We start from the raw sequence: 19,048 nt of genomic DNA, 5'->3' as shown, positions 1-19,048 counted from the left end.
TACAAGCTTGGCAGAACTCCTGCCACCCGTTTCGAAAAAAAAAGAACTAAAGTTGCAGGAGCACTATCAAAAGCAAGGAAAGGTTAGGCTGGATCTCCATGCATGAGACGTTCCATTTCATTTCACCAAGTGACAGCAAGTATAATGGCGTATGACTAAGATTCTCACGCGAGCAGTGCTTGACCCTCGTAGAAGCTCCTGCCGATATATTTGACCCTCCATTCTAATTTAACCTACGGTTATGATATCGATATGATCTTCAATAACATATTTTATGTTAGCTTCTTTTCAATTATGTTTCAGCGAATATTGCTAAAAAGTAAAACATGAGATGTTGAAGTACTACGTATATTTTCATGCGAAAAATATAAATATTTTTCATGCATATGTGTGGTCGAAATCTTTAAAATTTGACTGCGAATACTCTAAAACGAGAAGTAAAAAGGAATGGAAAGAATGGCCTGTTTGTACTCATCTTTGTTTCTTAGGATCAAAAGAACCATGCAGTGTGGGATTAAGAGGGCGCAGTGATAAGTTATTTTTTTTAAAGGAGATTAACTCGGCTTGTATTGAAAGCCAATAAAAATGTTCACAACCAAACGGAAAAGAGAAAGAACGCGAAGCCAGAACAAAAGGGGCTGTGGACACCGGCGAAGCCAGCAGTGATAAGTTATTTAATCTCAAAAGAGAGGGGAAGTAGTAACTGAACATGATAGTTGGATCTCAAAGTAAAACTGGGTCTCTGCTTTGTGGCTTAGAGTATTGATCAGTGAGTAGATGTGGCCTAAGCTGATGGAGAGCGATGTTTCTTGGTGCAATTTGCTACTATGATATTTGTGCAGTAGAGAGGTCCTTCAAAAAAATCTTTTGTGTAGAGAAAGTGCAGGGTTGAGGACAATGGAACTTGACTATTGACTTGTGCCATGGGACGATTCCCTGATGCTCTCTCCGACTTGCTTCACATTGGGTTGGCATGCAGATGCCAACGTGGGGGGTGACATCTTGTGAACTCAATGGAAAATAAACAAAGATGAGACAATTCCCAAATGGTTGTGCTTTTGGTCATGCATTTCCCTCTCTATGTTTCTTTGACAGTGGCTTTGTGTATCTTAATTATGCAGAGATCGAGGATAAACTCTTATGCGGTTGTATCAGCTTGATGTAACAATAAGGTTAATAAAGCTCTCTTTTTCGAGGTAAGACCTCAAGGTGTGAGGTTACCAATTAGAGTTCAAACCTTAGTTCTCGTAAAAAATGTCTCTCGTTGTGTGTTTTCCGTAATCATGGCACGGTCGCTCGATGATAGCATATGGATTGTAACCGACTTTCGAGAACTTTTCTCGACCTTAATGCAATGTTTTCGAGATGTCTCTCCTTGGATCCAATTTTTTTTATTTATTGGCAGTGAAATTGTCTTCATACTGCCTACCAATGGGATTGGCAGTGACTTTGCTTCATCAGCGATCAAAATGAGCTGGAGGCAACAATTACTGGGCAAACTAATTTTGGCATGTCTTATATTAACATGTTTCATCTACAACCAGAGAATCAAACAATCTTTTTGCTACATGACCTATCTCATGTTAGCTAGCTGACCATTTAATCTGAAAACAAGACTCCCTTTCATTATGCCTTTTTTTCCCCTGAAGCTACCAAATTCTTTGGGATATATATAAAATGGAATCATGGGATGATGCATTTTCTTTCTGAAAAAATGATAGGAAAACGGAAGCACAGGAGCGTGAGGTTCCAACAAAGAATGAACTGGTGGGGCACTCCACCTCAAAGCATGAGAATCTTTTGTCCCACTCATGGCAATAATTTGGACAATGTATGTAGCAAATGGAGCAGCCAATGTCATCTCTACCTCACATTTCTTTATCTGGACAGGCACAAGGTCGGGTTGGATTGGTTGGTAGGCTCCCCTCGAGACAGGAAGCCTCGCCATTGCCAACTTGTAGAGAACACTATGTAGTGCGTCACACCATGGCTGGCCTTGAATTATTCCTGCAACTTTAAGGTGGTCATGTATATGGCTGAAGACCAGTGCTGCTGATGAGTTGATTCCTTGTGCTTTTGAGTTTTGACTTTGCATATGCATGCATTATTCCCTTGTGCCATTGACTAGGTGTTTTGCCTGAATTTTGGTCTGGTCTGTCTTTTGGTTAACTGGGTTCTGTAAACTTGCAACTTGACTGAAGAATGACTGTGAGTCTAGACTTTCTTCTTGGATTTCGATCACTGCAGATGACCACTCTCAAAGCTGAATGTGATGCCTCAAGTAACAACTGTTTTCCACTATGTTTTCTTCTGGATTTCTTTTACTTGGTGTATAATAGTGCACACAAACTGTTCTTCTTCATTGTAGACTATTTTCTTTGGCATTTCTCAGCTTCATATTACAGAATTCATGTGGTTGCTAACATTAACCTTAGTACAAGCACGCAAATAATATATAGACTCTTTATTCAACAAAAAAAATACCACAATCATTATAGTATTAATTTCTACCAAGTTTGTACCGAAATTTCTCTATTCCAGAATACTAGCTAAGTGACTATGTGTTACAACGAAAATATAAACATTGGACGCGGTAAGATCAAGCACAAACTCAAAGTATTGAGATATGAATACACTATGAGAATACTATCGAACGAATACGTCGGGAGCGATACCGTAATTTGACTTCAGATGTGATTCGAAAAAAGAAGATTATCCACTAATTTCACTCCTAATTTATTTATTTATTTTTATTAGTAAAATAGATCATATAACCGTAGCCGGAAATGAGGCGAGGGTGCTGAAGTACGAAAGTGAATAATAAACATGGATAAATTATTTGAAGTTTAAGGGTGAACAGGCACAAATTTAGACAAACAGGCTGGAGCACTAATGGGCTGGGCGCTCCAAATTAACCAGGCCTCCTTAGCAACACTATTTGGCAAGTCAAATATTGGGCCTCCAGTAAGCGTACGAAATGTGGCTAAAATGCCATGGGCTTTGCGGCGGCGCCGGCCGCCGCAAATCCATGCCCCGCATATGTATTCCACCTCCCCTCTAGGCTCCCCTTCTCTCCATTGTCCGGAATCCCCATCTCGGCCACCTCCCCAAGCTTGCGCCTAAAACCCTAGCTCTCTTCCCAATGGCGCCGAAGAAGCGAAAGGCCGATCCGGCCGAGCCCGCCGCTGCCGCGGAGCCCGCATCCTCCGAGCCCAAGCCCCGCGGCACCATCTACTTCCCCATCACCGACGACCCGCCCGAGCCCACGGCAGCCGCCGAGGAGGACGAGGACGGGGCCGCCGGCGATGAGGATGAGGAGGAGGACATCGGGAAGCTGCTGGAGCCGCTGTCGCGGGAGCAGCTAGTGGCACTGCTCCGTACAGCCGCGGAGGGGAGCCCCGCGACGATGGCGGCCGTGCGGCGCGCGGCGGAGGCCGACCCCGCGAGCAGGAAGCTGTTCGTCCACGGCCTCGGGTGGGGCGCCGGCGCCGACGACCTCCGCTCCGCGTTCTCACGCTTCGGCGAGCTCGAGGACTGCCGCGTCATCTCCGACAAGCAGTCGGGCAAGTCTAAGGGCTACGGGTTTGTGCTCTTCCGTTCCCGCCGCTCCGCACTCCGCGCTCTCCGCCGCCCCCAGCTCCAAATCGGTGGTCGTCTTGCTTTCTGCCACCTCGCTGCCTCGGGTCCCGCTCCCCCGCCCTCCCAGTCCCAGAACCCTAGCTCCAACGCCAACACCAATTCCAACTCTGGTACTTCCAATAACGCTTCTGGCACCTCATCCTCACAACAACCTGACAATATGCAACGCAAGATATTTGTTGGTAACGTGCATGCTGATGTGGACGTCGACCGCCTCTATCAGTACTTCTCGCAATTCGGTGAGATTGAGGAGGGGCCGTTGGGCTTTGACAAGACCACCGGCAAACCCAAGGGATTTGCATTGTTCGTTTACAAGTCTGTGGAGAGTGCCCGCCGTGCATTGGAGGAGCCAGTGAGGAATTTTGATGGCAAGATGCTCAATGTGCAGAAGGCTATAGATGGGAGGACCAAGAGTGCAAGTGGGGTAAATGCAAACACTAATTCTAATACCACTGCTGCCTCCGCAGCTGCAGCAGCTGCCGCCGCTCAGATGACTGCTCCTGCTAGTGCTGCCATTAGCCCATATGATGCATCCGCATATGGTGCTACTGCTGTTCCTGACTTTGGGTTTGCACAGCAAGCTGCTATGCTTGGGTTAGGTGCACAACAGCAGGCATTTGCACAGCCCAATGCTGCAATGCTTGCCATGATGGCAGCAGCGATGCAGAATCCGGCTGCACTGGGGATGTCACCAGCCATGCTTGCACTGAACCCTGCCTTTGCTGCTGCTGCACTGGGTGCTGGGGGCCAGCAGGCACATACAGCTGGCCTTGCGGGTTTTGGAGCTCAGGGATTTGGTGTAGGAGGTGCCGCTTTTCCAAATGCAGCAGGTGTTCAAGGAGCTTCTGCTACATATCAAGGTGCTCCTCCTGGTTTTCAAGGTCCACCCGGATTCCAGAGTTCTGCTGGGTTTCAGGTTGGCCAACCAACTACCCAGACAAGTGCTGCTGCTGCTGCGGCCGCCGCCGCCGCCGGTGCTGCCGGTTATCAGGCTGGTGCTGCTGGGCAGGGCCAAGTGCCCGGTGCTCAGATAGGGGGCACTGGTTTTCAGGGTGGATATTGACATAACTAGGTATATCAACTCTCAACCTGTTACATTGCTTTATGACCCACCTTTACTACTATTGATTTAAGTTCTTTCATTCTCTATGCATTCTTTGTGATTTGTTGATCTTACTCTTATAGTTTCTGATTGTTTTCCTTGTATTTTAGTTTGGCATCTGCGGGTTGTGGTTCGTTCGTGTGGTTTTGCATTCGGATGGCTTTTGAGTCTATGTTGGTGCCAAAATGTTGCGAAAGGGTTCCTGCTGTTGAATTTTACAACCAGATTTGAATCAGATACCTTTGTGGCAGTATTTGAAGAAGGGACTTTCTCGAAGAATTATGTTGTTTTTATTGCCTGCTATGTACTTTTGCTAGTGCGACTTTATTATGTACCATTGGGTTTCATGTACCAATATCTGTATTTTGACTAGTTGACTGTTATCTGGTCTTAATTGACTATGGCAAATGGTTTTCTGGGCACTTGAAGACATTTTAATTGCAGTTGCAGTGGTATTTGGAAGTATGGGGTATTCATAGCTTTTGCCTTCATCTTGGTAGCTTCTGCTTTGAGGTTGGGTTAGGTGGCTACAGTATTTAAAATCTTTGAATGTTTTGCAGCTTTGTTGTCCTTTAATTTTATTTCTAAATCTGCCCATTGTTTAACAGTAGCCATGTAAAATAGATTGAATGAATACCATGCTATATATCATCCCTTAAAAGAGATGGTCAGTAGCCATGTAAATTAGATTGAATGCATACCATGATTTATATAATCCCTTAAAAGAGAGGGTTTACTGTGATGGTTGGTGCCTAACATGTGGCATCTCTATTGGAGATTTATTGTTCTTGACATCTTAAGTATCTCGATTTTTTTTGTGAGAATGAAGCATAGTAGTTGGAGCTCTTTATCATGTCAGCCTTACTCTGCACAATTAGTCATGCGCTGACTTTTTATAATTAGGTTACCAATTACTTTAATCCCTTCTTTTCCCGTGAGTTGAATTTTCAAATGGTTGATTGCACATGTCAGGATATGCTGGTGATATGTACAAACAAATAATAGGAGATACAAGTACAAACAAATAATAGGAGGAAACGATTGTTCTTGCTATGTTCCTATTAAACTCAACAAGACAACAAGGTTTTGATTACTAGAGTATGTTCTTACTGCTGGTATTAGATTTTAACCAAGTTGTTGAAATCATCACTAGAAGTTCATGTTGATGTTTGAAATTTTGAATTATCATTTGAAGTCATAAATAGGCAGATCTGAAATTTGTTAAGTGGGCCCATGTTAATAATTTTCTATTCCTTATGCACGCAACCATACTATTATATTTTTTTAGACACGAAAGTATAAGTGTTATTCATGAGCTGTAGACTTGTTGTGTTTATTGCAACAAAAAAGATATTGTTATTGATGATCTATAAAAATATCATGATGGACATGCTGGTTGTTTTGTCTTGGTGGTGTTGTGCAATGCATGTTCCTTCTTAGTAGATAGGGAAGATAGTGCTATATTTGAGGTAATACAGTTGGCACTTGGCACATGCTCCTGATATTGATTGGCTAGGGTAGATAGGATAGCAGGAAGAAACAAGTTAGTCGCCCTCCTCTCAGAGACCATATCATTTGGTATCAGAGACCTCTGATCCTGCGCCTACTCGCTCGCCACAACCATGGTGCCTTGCCTCCACAAGCTGCACTATTCCAAATTTCTGATGCAACACTATGCCGATTGGTCCTTCAGCGAGGAACAAACGATGGAGGACGCGATGGACCTCAACCTCGACGATTTTTTCTTCCGTGAGGAGCACACGGCGGAGGACGACACCCACAACGACCAGCCCTGTGCCACACGGCTTCCGTGCGGATCTGCGTGGATTTGCAGTGCCGCACAACTGTCGTCGCTGATCCGCCAGCACCACCTCTTGTTCCGCCGTGCTACCTCTCTAACCAACCGCCGCTCCTCCGCTTGGCCTCTCCACGCGCCTGCTCCACCCCACGAAGTCTAGCCTTGCGCCGCACGGTTTCGCGCTGATCTGCAACGCTGCTCAATTGTCGACGCTCATCTGCTGGCACCACCTCCTGTTTCGCCGGGCTGCCTCTCCAATTGACCGCCATCGCTCCTCCACCTGGCCTCTCCACGCGCTTGCGCCGCCTAGCGTCGTTCGCCCTGCGTCGACGCTCCTCCGACCGGCGCCACCCAACTCGAACTTGAGCGGATCCGCTCAATCCGACCGTGTCGTTGCCCGGATCTGGCCTCTTGCTCGTCGCCGCCGACCGCCTGGGTCCCCTCCGACCGCGCTGCCTGCCCTGTCGCCCTGTTTGGGTCCACCGCTACTGGCCTGATCTGCGTGGGGCCGCGTCTCTTCCGTCACGTACCGCGTGTGTCGCCGCCAACGGCCGCCCGAACCACCCACCCCACCCTGCGCGAATCTGCCCGGTCCCGACGCCGTACAGACGTCTCCTGTGCCAGGCCGCTGCTCTGTCGAGTCTCTGCGCGCCTGCTCGCCCAACGACCTTTCCGCGCACCTCCCCCGCTGGACTTCGCTCGTCGTCGCGCCGTGCCGCCTGTCCGTCGAGTCAAGACTCGACGCCGCCCAACAATAACTACCAACTGGTGTTTGGCTTCCAGAGGTGTGGGAGGCGATGACTGCATGCTAGGAGATCACATTGTCGTCATGCCTTCGCATTCTGTGGCAGGAAGGCCAACGATGGTGCTTTATGCAGCTTGATTACACCATCAACAATACCATCATTAGCCTTGCCCTATGTCTAGCATCTCGAGGACGAGCTGCAAGTCAGGGGGATGCAGTGTTATGGAGAGTATCTTCGGCAGGAGGAGAAATAGAGATATAGTTTGTTAGTTAGTTGGTTATTGATAAGATCAGGGATTAGTTAAAGATAAGATTTGTTAGTTTAGGTTATTAGGGTTGACTCCTATATAAAGTAGGGCGCATTGCCCATTCTAATCAAGCAAGAAGAAACCTAAAGAGTAGTCAGAGCCTCTGAGAGGAGGGCAACTAGCCTGTTTCTTCCCACTATTCCATCTACCCTAGTCAATCCATATCACTCCATTATTAAAAAAAAGCTTCCCAATCACTTTTTTTCTGAAGCAAAATGCTAGCTCAAACGGAGCCTTCACTTGAGGCGGTTAGTGCGAGGAGGTTGCAACTGGTCAGCGGTGGCAGTGGAGTCCTAAGGTCCATGTGTAGTGTTTGACTGGCTTGTTTCCTTCGCGTTTTCTTTTCTTTTCTTAGGGTTAAGGACTAAAGGCCACCCTCTCTTTCAGCCTCCTCCACCCGCTACATGCGCCTCTACTTTTCCTTTCCTCTCCCTCTTCCCTTCCTCTAACTAGGCAACCCCTAGGCGGTCCAGTCAACCGCCTTACCAGGATGTAAATTGCCTTTTCTGGCATTCATTATTTGCATCAGAACTTAAGTTTGAACATTAATTTGGTATTCACTTTTCGCATTATGGATTAAGTTTGGAGCCTGAAGCAATTAGGATACGCCAGTGCTGCAAGAGTGCCAAGCTTTCCTTGTTTAGCTTTAGTTAAAAAAAAAAAAAACTGAAGCAAGAAATTTCTAACTGATTTGCTTGCAGTTTGACTTTGCCCTCTGGCCCGCCCATGTTTAGCGGATGAGTGTAGGATGGTAAATCATTCTTATTCTCAGTTACCTTCAACTTCTTTCTGTGTGGGGGAACTATCTTCACAGTTAGTAATAGTTAGCAGTTCTAAATGTTCAATTAGTCGCATATGACTACCAAAGACATTAAATTGGGGGGATCTCTCTTAATCTCTTATAATTTATATAGTTTCCTCATGGATTAATTGCTGTTTTGTTTTTGGTCTCATCAAGTTTCTTGCTTCACTGTGAACAAAAACTACTTATTGCTTGCGTAATTATACTTTTTCCTGTATTGAATCACTATGTTCCTTAAAATCTACCTGTCACTGTCATGATTATGCTCTGTGCCTTCAGTATCTTGCTAATCATTGCTGAACTATTCGTTCCTCGCATCATTATTTTTATGTTGCAATATCGTTGTTTCCCCTTTACTTATAATTATGTTTTCATCCTTACCGAACAGAGTTTCTATAAACCTTTCTTGAGCTCATGATCCTTACTTTTTATACAATATACAGTTTGATTGAGATTACCAGACTTGTGGTGGGACCTGTTACTTCAGGTTCTTGTGGTTGTTATAATGTTTTTTCAGTTGTTCATCGCAGTTTTAATGACTCCAAGCTCAAAATCTCAGAGACTTGCTTGGTACTTAAATTGCTGGACACAGTATAGTGTGGGGTTATGTTCATTTGCTCTGCAGAAATGATGACCACATCCAGTCAATGTTATCCTCATGCCTGGCTGATCTTTGGAATTAACTTTTTCCCAGTTTACAAGCTGGTGAATGTGTAAGTGGCTGTGCAAATTTGATTGCACAAGCTACAAATTGTTAGATCACTGCAATACAAATGCCCAGCCGAATGAGTTAAAAAAATCACTGCAAGATGTTTAGATCTGGAAGTCTTTTACCATCATTCGTAACCCTCTCTCACTTGTCTCTGCATTTTCAGCAATTTTAGAATTCGAGTCGAGTGGACATGCAATTAGGCACATGAACATATTAAAACATCCGACAGTGTGTTAAATTATTCATGGGTATGTGCACGATTTGCCCCGGACCAGTTCTTTGGGGGTATTGGCACATAGCGCTAGAAGAAATTAGAGTTCTGATATAATGCACGCAGGACAGTTGGTGGCTCAGACACTGGTGAGGTATGAACTCTACCACTCTTGTTACAGATGATTCAGGCTTGATCATCCATCAATTGCTGTTGGAGTTATTTAGCCCAACGGAACAAAGGAATCTCATTCCCGATTTCCCGTTGCCCCACTAATTTGCCCAGCTTTTCTTTGCACAAGCATCCTGCATACAAGTAGCCAGATGCTCGTACTGAGCTTTGTCGATGGCTCGATGCTAATCTTCTCATTTGGTTTGTTTTGCTCGCCTTTTGGGTTTCATTTTCTCATCGATCTGACCAGCTAGTTACCTGCACCATGTGTTTTATCCACAGAAACGCCGTTCCGTGCATTTCTGCCCTTTGCATCAGCTAAACTCCCGTTGTTTGATGTCTGGACTTGTGGACGATTGAGACGTCGGTTTTGTCATTGCGCGGGGATTGGGATTTGCATGCTGGAACGGGTGGTGTTCCTGAGGAAACAGGTGGGTGTCCACTCGACGTAACGTTGATCTTTTTCAGATTTTCCCTTGGTATTTCCTCCCTCGGAAAAAAAAAAAAAAACTCTGCTTCAGCGCTTCTTGCTGACAGCACAACGGCCTTGTCCTCTGTGCTCACCTACTCACGGTGGTATTCAATGCCTGTGTTTTTGCACTGAAATTTCCTTGCTTGTGAGTAAACATTATATCACGTCATAGTTTAGATGTTAATGACGTGTTAGCGACGTGCACTTGGCTGGTGAAGAATTGACCTCAGAGTCCATGGGCTGGTGGCTGGCAGAACCTTAGGCTTTGGCTTCAGACTTGAGAGTCGTCTGGGCTCCGGGGGATGAAAAGCAGCAGCACCCACCGGGCACAGGGCCATGATCGTCCAGATTTAGCATGGATTAATTAATCCTTGGTTCTTCTCAAATAAAAAAAAATGCCTGGTTAACGTTAGCCGTCTGATTCTCTTCTCAGTTTTTTCCTTATATTGTTCCGAGTCCACAGTTTCCCTTTAGTCCCGGGATTACAACCAATTTACGAATATGCCCTGCACCCATGACTAGCCGCGCCGTGGCTCGGCCTATCCTGCGCCCACCACCTGCCCTGCCCTGCCCTGCCCGTGCTGCCCGCCCCTCTGCCCTCTCCCTTGTCTCTCCAGAGATTGAAAAAGTCTCCTCATTTCTCTGCTCTCCCCTTCCGTTGCAGCCATGGAGTTCGCTTAGTTGTCCGTTGAGTATTAGTAGCTTCTTCAAACCTTCAGATCTGTGCCTGGTAGTCGCCAGTTCCTCAGCGCAAGGTAACCTTCTTGCGCTCCATCTCTGTCTCACATCCTAATTTACTTCTTGTGCTTACTGGTGTGAACAATCCTGTCTATTATTTATCCCTTTTAACTCTTCAAAAGTTGTGGTTTGATGCTTTGATCCTATCTCATGTTTCATTAAGGCATGCAAGTTTCTATAACACTTTTGAGGTTCTTCCCTTGAGAGATTCAGACAAGTTGTCTTGTTCATCCCTCTGTTTCAATTTAATATATAACTTTGCCCTTTGTTCCTAGAGTTTCCTTTGCCTGACAGTTGTACTTGTGCTCTGAGAGCAAATCTAAGATTGGATTTTTACTAAAATTAGGCTGCACAAAATCTCAGGGATGAAGGCTTTTTGTTTGGCCTTCGGAAAGTAAAACGTTGCCAGTTTTTAAGTTTTCCTGGTTTGCCACCAACGGTATACTGCCCCATCTGACGGACCTTTGTTTCTTGTGCCTGTCCACGTGGCCTCCTCGGCAGCCGGCCCAGATGGACACCATGACGCCTGCGCCCCTGCAAGCTGCAGCTGCCGGAGCCGTGCAAGCCAGCGCCGGCGATGCCGTCCTCGCGGCGAAGCTGCTCACCGCCGTCGTCGCCGAGGTAAAACAACCTACAGAATCACACGTCCCTTGTTCATCATGTCGTTTTTAGCCTTTTATTCAGGATTTTTCCCTCTCTATTAGTTTGCCCTTTTCCTTTTTCTTTTGTTTTGTGGAAAAAAATCCTACTGGCAAGAGGCTGCTTTGAGCCGTTGAGTGGGATATTGTTCTTCGGTTTGGACTTTTCGGATGCGGATTTGTGGGGTGGGTTTAGGGTGTGGTTTTCAGCTCGGGATTTCAGTTCCGTGGGGTGGACCCCCGGGGCACAGGATATAAAAAGCGCCCTCTTGTTGCTTGCTAATTACGCGCTTACCCCCGCGCCCGAATATTCGCTTCCCATGACACCGAAAGATTCCTCTCCAGATATTTTTTCTTCAACCACTCAAATATTTTTTTTTCCGAAAACAACAAGAAACTGTTTCAGAAAATATCAAGAAACTGCTGGACAGTGTTACAGTGGCTTACCTTCTAAGAAAAATAGCTCAAAAGTGATTTGGTTACTGCAGTAGTGTTATTGTGCGTCCAAGTCCCTTTTTCGAACTTATTATGCGTCTTATTTGCTGTACATAGTTTATTACTTTCGTAAGGACGAGAAAGGCTTTCTTAAACGCCAAGGCTGTCGTCCCGTCGTCCGTGTGTGTTTGCAATCGGCGCTGCGACTGCGACACAAGAGACTTTTCCATTGTAGTTAGTTTTTTTTTTGGCAGTGGATGACATGTGGCCCCGGCCCTTTAGTGGTCTGTACTCTCCAGCCCACCCTCCAGAACTGGTGCATGAACAGTGCTACATCGAAGTCCTTCGTTGCTTAGATCCAGTTTATCTATCGTGTCGACCTGGTGGATAATACTGTATCACCACATGGTTGTTGTTGACTGCCAAGTCAGTTCTTGCTCCTTGAGATGAGATACCAATTTTACCATGCAAATTAAACCTAGTTGTCTGCTACTTTGTGTTGTGCCTAAGGTGATGTTAAAGTTGATACATTCAAAGGGAATTTTCCTTGGCTGCATCTGCATCTGTACATCTGGTTTCCATGGTGTCATTTCTTCTTCCCGTGTTGAATTTTGAGATATCTGTGTGCTATCACTTCAACTACTGTAGTCACAAGATATTAATCCAGTTTGCCCTTTGTGCTATATGAACTTCTGCTTCTTCAGTGTATAGCTTTGTTCTGAATTCAACACACTCCGAATATTTGTTTGACCATTGTATAGGGTCCTATCTGTGATATGCCTGACTTCAAGATGAGCGGAAAGAAGGCTGATGAGCTTGCTCCTAATGATGCTGGTGATGACGATGACGGTGGTGATGATGGGGACGGGGACGAGGATGGTGACTTTGGGGAGGGTGAAGAGGACATCTCAGAAGGAGAGGGATATGACAATCCAAAGGGCAATGAGAATAAGAAGAAACAAAGGGGCGATGCTGAGGAGAATGGTGATGAAGATGAAGAACCTGAAGACCAGGATGGTGGTGGTGGTGGTGGTGGTGGTGGTGATGATGATGATGATGATGACGATGATGACAACGAGGATGATGACGACGACGACGACGATGACGATGGCGGTGATGACGACGAAGAGGGGGTAGAAGAGGAAGACGACGACAAGGACGAGGATGAGGAGGAAGATGATGAAGATTCACTTCAGCCCCCAAAGAAGAGGAAGAAGTGAAGATCTTCAATGCGGCTTTAGTTACCATGCACTGAGTTCTGGCTCAGTTTTCGTCGTGTCCTCGGATTCGAACTTTCCTTTTAGAGTTAAGAAGGCTCCACAGCAACACGTGTGGACTTGTAGGGGCTTTATGATTTGAGGCAATTAGAGAGAACTCTATGTAATTGTTGCTTTGCTTCCATGGAGTTGAACAGATGTTTCGCTAACATAATTCAACCTGAGTGATGAAAGCCTCAAGATTGGACATGTCATCTCTTTTATCTCATTTAGAATCAATCATGTGGCCTCCGCTGATCTCTTTCCTGCAATCAATGATTTCTCTTGGCATCTTTGTGTGAATTGTAAGTTTGTGAGCTGTTCAAATCTCAACTACAAGAAGAATGTTACCGAACTGAACAAAGACAAGTAATTGTTTTTCGAAAGAGGTAAATTGCATTATTGGTAGCTCTTAACCCTGCAATCGAATGGTTATCATTGCTATTCGGAGTGATTATGATGAGTAATGGAGCAACCACAGTACGTTTAAGAACCAACAAGTGTATACCGACTCATGGGCAACACGATATGATAGAGCCCAAAGCCAGAACCGCTTGTGCTTTTCATTCAGATCAGATCACCCAACATGAAGCTCTCAAACGGCGAAAAGTGGGTGCCTTTTATGCTTCAAAGTCGTTCATGTGTTTGCACCGTGTCCTTTTTAGGATGAAAAGGCATGCAGTGTTGGAGCATGCAAATGGGAAAGCCGGCCAGTACGAGATGAGCATTTTCACCTAAGTATGAGAGAAACATGTGCTTTAGCATTTCTCATCCAAACAGGCCCTCATGGGGAAACAGACATTTTGCACGTTCTACAACACTTAGAAGGACAAATCCTGTGTATTTCATTTTGCTGTAGTGTAGATACCGCACGTGTTATGAAGTGTACTTGCTTAATTACCACAATGTCGGAGTGTCTAACAACAAAAGTGACTATTTTTCAACTAACTGGCTCAATTTGTCTATCCAGAACAAATTTTACCATAAATTCATCATTCTCAGCTATGTACCTAATACTTGTCTAAGGAATAAGGATATTCCTTCTGTACCAAGGTAAACCTATGGACGAGTCACCCTCACTACCTTCATGTCATTTGTTGCCTTATAACTTTTGTTTCTTGTCTAATACTATCTGCTAATTTGCTTCACCAAAACATTGCTCTACACACGTATATATTGATCTTCTCATTTTGCATGTCTTCAGTGCCGCACATCGCTAGCTTATTGTCACTATTTTTGTTGTTGCTCATTGTCGGCTCAACTTACTAGTAAACCTATGTAAGTCTGCTAAACCATAAAATTTAACTCCAATTAAATGTCATTATCAAGAAAGAAGCTCCTTGCTAGTGAACCTTGAACTTTCACACTTGTTCACCATTTTATCAATTGTGCTCTAAAATACAGTAATAGAATATATGTTGTCTTGCAGTAAATATAAATAACATGTTTTTAAAGGTTCTTATACTCATACACTTTAAAGGTTGAAGAATGCTTTTAGTGCTAACGTCTCTTTAAAATATGATTAGGGGTTAAAATTTTAGTGTGTTGAGTGACGGTATGGAGGGAGGAGGGTCCTCTCCATCCTAGCCACAAAAATCGGGAGAGATGGTGATCTAGTAGTGGGTAAGGAATGTAGATAGTTGGCAGATACTAGCCGAGGCTAGCATAGGGTTGTCATGGTTGGAGGGTGAGTACGTGGAGAAGAGCGCAAGGAATGTTACCGCTCGTTTATGGTGAAAGAGATACAACGACATGGTGAATAATGATGATGCCGCGTTGCTATCTTAAGAGGTTGCACGACAGGCTAGAAATAGTCCTGGATGAGGCTCATGGGAGATAGATGAATATAGCGTGAAGGCAGGAGGAAGAGAAGAGCAAGGATGAGATGAGGCGATAGCAAGCATCCTTGCGTCTTTGAAGATTAGCATTTATTCACGGTAACTAGATACCATATAATATAATATTGTTATGGATTCATTTTATTTTTCACATAACTTTTTTTTAATATCTAAAATTCTGTAGGATATAGTGACGAAAAGACTAATAAATTGAAGGATGGTTTCTTTAAAAAGCACCCAAGGAAAGTAAAAACAAAGAAATCTCTACACGAGAAATTTCAGTATTTGCCACCCAATTCGCGTGCCTCTCTGAAATTGCCATCCAATTCGCGTGCCTTTCAGAATATAACACCGGGCACGCGAATTTTTTCAGAATATGACATCCGCGCCAACACCTTTGGCGCGGAGGTGCTCTCTCCACCAGGCCAGACCATTATGCCCCTGTGTACTGTGTAATACCCGCGCCAATGGCGTTGGCGCGGATCCTCCCGCGCCAAACTGCTTGGCGCGGAACCTCTATGTGTTCGAGAATGCTGTGAAGAACTTGTTCCTACAGAGAATGTTCTGCGCCAAGCAGTTTGGCGCGGGAGGATCCGCGCCAACGCCATTGGCGCGGGTATTATACAGTACACAGGGGCATAATGGTCTGGCCCGATGGAGAGAGCACCTTCGCGCCAAAGGTGTTGGCGCGGATGTCATATTCTGAAAAAATTCGCGTGCCTGGTGTTATATTCTGAAAGTCACACGAATTGGATGGCAATTCCAGAGAGACACGCGAATTGAGTAGCAAATACTGAAATTTCTCGAAATACACCAGGGAAACGCCTGAGCCGATCCGAATCGCGCTTACACTCTTTGTAGTTCTTACCTCCCCAGAGGCCCAAACCCTAGCCTCCCTGATCCATCCACGTCTCGAGATTTCGACGGCCGATGCCTCCGGCTCGCCGTCGTGGTCTCCTTGCACCTTTCCAACTAGGATTTGTCGGTCCTGCTTCCTTCCCGTCTCCAATTTTTGCGCGACGCAGCTGTGATTTGAGCTCGGCGTGCTGTTCAGCGGCCATGAACAGCGCATTCAGCGAGGACATACTCGCTGACAAGCTCGCCAAGCTCAACAACACGCAGCAATGCATCAAGAGTATCATTGCCCTATTTTTCTTGGGTCAAACCTTTGGATGTTTTGGTCGTTTTGTGGTGCTTCCGGGAAGTTTAGTGTGGAGATGCAATTTCTGCGCTTAGTCTTGCGTTTTCTGTGTGATTAGGCTGTAGAGCTTCTCTTTTCTTCGCTTAATCTTGCGTCTACCGATTTGCCGTCAGCTTCCTTCGAAAGGATGTATCTTTGAATAACATATTAGAAGGTAGGCGCAAGAAAGCATTTTTAGGCGCCTAGAAATGTAAATTCTTGTGTGCCCGTTTTACACTATTGGCAGAGAGGTTCTTAACTTGTTGGGGGCTCTCTGTTCTCTTCGTTTTATAATTTATAGAATACCTATTCAAAAGGGCTGAATTAAAATCTTTTGACCTATTTAGATGATGCAAATACATGGTTTTCTTTGTCATAACATGCATTCCTATGCTCGGGTTGTTGCCTTGACTTTTGCTCCTTGTGACCACTAGCGCTTTCGCATTGGTGCATTTACTATAGAAAGAATGCAGAGCAAATCATGCAGACATGGGATAAGCAGTTCCGCAGCTCTGGAAAGGACCAAAAGATCTTTTTTCTTTATCTTGCTAATGACATCTTACAGAACAGCAAGCGCAATGGTACATAGTTTGTAGAAGAATTTTGGAAGGTTCTCCCTGGGGCGCTTAAAAATGTAACTGAGAATGGGGTGGCATCTAGGCTGGTGAGTTTCATATATCGATGGTATGAGTTGGCAAACTCTGTTAGCTATAGCCTGTCAGGATAAATTGGTGATGAAGCTGTTTGTCAATTGTTGTTGCATACTGAAGATACACCTGTCCCCTGTTAGTGTAATCGTGTAACTGAAATACTTATTTAGCAAGGCACCGATGTGTGTTCTAGGTTGACATATGGCAAGAAAGGAGAGTTTTCGGTTCACGTGCTGGGGGCATCAAGGATGTGATGCTCGGGACTGCTCTCCTGCCTGTTTTAGATATGACCAAAAAACGCTCTACAGTTCAGCCATAAAGATTGTTAAAAGAGATTCACGTTCTGTAAAACTTGTAAGATTTTCTTCTCCTTCTGCTAGACTCTTTTTTCACCTGCTATGAAATTCTTTCAAATTCAATCATCATCTTTGATCAGCGACTTGGCATTGGAGGAACTGCAGAAAGGATTGTATCTGCACTGCACACTGTTCTCAGTGAACAAGCAGATGAAGACGCTGACCTGAAAAAATGCAAGACTTCTATGCGTCATGTTAGAAAGATGGAGAAGGATGTTGACAGCGCCTGTAGAAAAGGTAGTATTTGTTGCTGATCTGAGTTGAGTTCTGTATCTTTGCTATCTTTGTAGGCATCCTTAAAATGTTTTCTTTGTGCAGCCGAAGATCCTCGTCGTGAGGTTATTTGCACAGAACTAAAGGATGAAGAGGCTAGCATGAAAAAATGCATCAAAAAGCTGAAAGTAGTTGAAGCAAATAGAGCAGCTGTTGTTTCTGAATTGAAGGAGGCATTGCAGGAACAGGTCAGAACAACTGTGACCAGTAAATAGCTATGCATTTTAGTCTTTTTGAATTGGTATTTGCTTGTCATCACTCAGCTTTACTTGCATTTTGGCTTAGGAGCTATGAAATCTTACCTGTTTATGTTATGTAGAAATCTGAACTGGAAAAAGTACGCACTCAATTACAGGTAATGTTAACCAAGTATTCCAAAGCATGGAAATGTTGTTACAGGCTTATATTGTTTCGTAAGATGTAAACATTTGTCATCATTATGTATTTAATTTCCAACTGACAGCTGGCTGAAGCAATGGTACACGAAGCCTCCAACATGCAACGGAGACTCAAGAATGAGCCAACCGTTCCGCTGCCCAAGCTAGCATCATCAGTGGAGCCAGGAAAACCACTTTCCAATGGGCAAGTAAAAGAACAGCAGAAGACAACTGCTGCTATCCTTGCAGACAAGATTGCAGTATCATCAAACTCTCAGCAGATACTGCAGTCCGCACTTTCCAAGTTTGCTGCTGAGGAAGCAAAGAATTCATCTGAAACACACACAGATAAGAGGCAAAAAATTGACCAATCGTCGCAGGTCCCTAGCGTTGCAAATGCTGCTGCTTTTGTTCCCATGCCGCAAGTGGTTGCCACAACAGCTCAGTAGCAGCCCCAGGCAATCTTAGTGCAGCAAACTCCTATGCAAAGGCAAGCTCCTGCACCTCAGCCCCAATACAATATCTACCAGGCCCCTCTCCAGCAGTTTGTTCAGCAACCTGGAGGTGTAATGATGGGCATGCCTTACAATATGAACACCATGACTCCGCCGCCACCTCCATCACCGCCACAGATGATGAACCTAGGCAGGCCCTCTCCCTCAGCACCCCAGCCGCAAATGGCTGTCATGGCACGGACACAGCCTTCAGCAGCAAATGCCGATGAATGTAACGCCTCAGATGCAGTTCACCCTTCAGCAGCCCGCCACACCACCTTTCAAGCCAATGCAGCCGCCTCCTGGAATGCAATATTTCCATCCCCAATCTCAGTGACATTTTTAGTAGTCCAGCTCTGTTAAACTGTGACAGTTTTCAATTTAGCATTGGCTGGTGTAGAGGATCTGACTGCTGTAAGGTATATTGTTTGGTTGCTCATTTCATAATGATGTTGTACATGTAATGCGATGAAAGTAATAAGATTCAGATAAGCTCTGCGGTCCGTGCCTTTGCTCAATCGTGCGGAACAGCGGTAAGAGTAGAAGGCACCTCGTGATCGTGGGCTCGGTTAATGGGTTGGGATCGTGGGCTCGGTTAATGGGTTGGCATGTTGGCATGTGAATATGGCCATCGGTAACGAGAGGATCGTAAAGTACTGCCGATTCTCTTGATTTTCTTTAAGCAGTACATATGTCCCAAAAACTTGTGCCATTTTGTCAAACAAAAACGTGATTTGTGAAAACAGATAGACTCGATATGTTATGAATTAGACCAAAGGTCGTTGTTTTGTTAAAAAAAATTGAATGGCCACGAAGGATTTGATCTGAAAGATGTTTAACCATGCTTTGCGTG

General features: G+C 44.9%; 2 protein-coding genes and 1 pseudogene across 4 annotated transcripts; all 3 read left to right on the top strand.

Annotated features, from left to right (window-relative positions):
- Positions 1 to 3,050: 3,050 nt before the first annotated feature.
- Positions 3,051 to 9,007, top strand: LOC133888404 (UBP1-associated protein 2B-like). Of its 2 annotated transcripts, none has more exons than XM_062328625.1 (2): positions 3,051 to 4,711; positions 8,912 to 9,007. In XM_062328625.1, the coding sequence occupies exon 1, from the start codon at positions 3,143 to 3,145 to the stop codon at positions 4,700 to 4,702; it is 1,560 nt and encodes a 519-aa protein (XP_062184609.1). In that variant the 5' UTR covers positions 3,051 to 3,142; the 3' UTR covers positions 4,703 to 4,711; positions 8,912 to 9,007. The 2 variants fall into 2 exon arrangements, with proteins under 2 accessions (XP_062184609.1, XP_062184610.1); XM_062328626.1 differs by lacking the exon at positions 8,912 to 9,007 and adding an exon at positions 4,852 to 8,700 and having other exon boundaries at positions 3,052 to 4,711.
- Positions 9,008 to 10,333: 1,326 nt separating this feature from the next.
- On the top strand, positions 10,334 to 13,267 carry LOC133888405 (phosphopantothenoylcysteine decarboxylase subunit VHS3-like). 2 transcript variants are annotated; one of them, XM_062328627.1, is made up of 3 exons: positions 10,334 to 10,715; positions 11,200 to 11,319; positions 12,533 to 13,267. In XM_062328627.1, exons 2-3 carry the CDS (start codon positions 11,209 to 11,211, stop codon positions 12,989 to 12,991), a joined length of 570 nt encoding a protein of 189 aa, XP_062184611.1. In that variant the 5' UTR covers positions 10,334 to 10,715; positions 11,200 to 11,208; the 3' UTR covers positions 12,992 to 13,267. The 2 variants fall into 2 exon arrangements, with proteins under 2 accessions (XP_062184611.1, XP_062184612.1); XM_062328628.1 differs by lacking the exons at positions 10,334 to 10,715; positions 11,200 to 11,319 and adding an exon at positions 11,878 to 12,281.
- Positions 13,268 to 15,676: 2,409 nt separating this feature from the next.
- Positions 15,677 to 18,617, top strand: LOC133887917 (uncharacterized; annotated as a pseudogene).
- The last annotated feature ends 431 nt before the right edge of the window (positions 18,618 to 19,048 follow it).

Source organism: Phragmites australis, chromosome 13 (genome assembly GCF_958298935.1).
Source record: "Phragmites australis chromosome 13, lpPhrAust1.1, whole genome shotgun sequence".
NCBI classification, from domain to species: domain Eukaryota; kingdom Viridiplantae; phylum Streptophyta; class Magnoliopsida; order Poales; family Poaceae; genus Phragmites; species Phragmites australis.
Note: the sequence above shows the minus strand (reverse complement) of the source record. Positions and strands in the feature narration are given on the sequence as shown.

Coding starts and splice junctions, on each gene's coding strand:
- LOC133888405 (XM_062328627.1), top strand. CDS start 11,209: ATGGACACCATGACGCCTGCGCCCCTGCAAGCTGCAGCTGCCGGAGCC. Junction 11,320..12,532: donor TCACCGCCGTCGTCGCCGAG/GTAAAACAACCT, acceptor ACCATTGTATAG/GGTCCTATCTGTGATATGCC.
- LOC133888404 (XM_062328625.1), top strand. CDS start 3,143: ATGGCGCCGAAGAAGCGAAAGGCCGATCCGGCCGAGCCCGCCGCTGCC.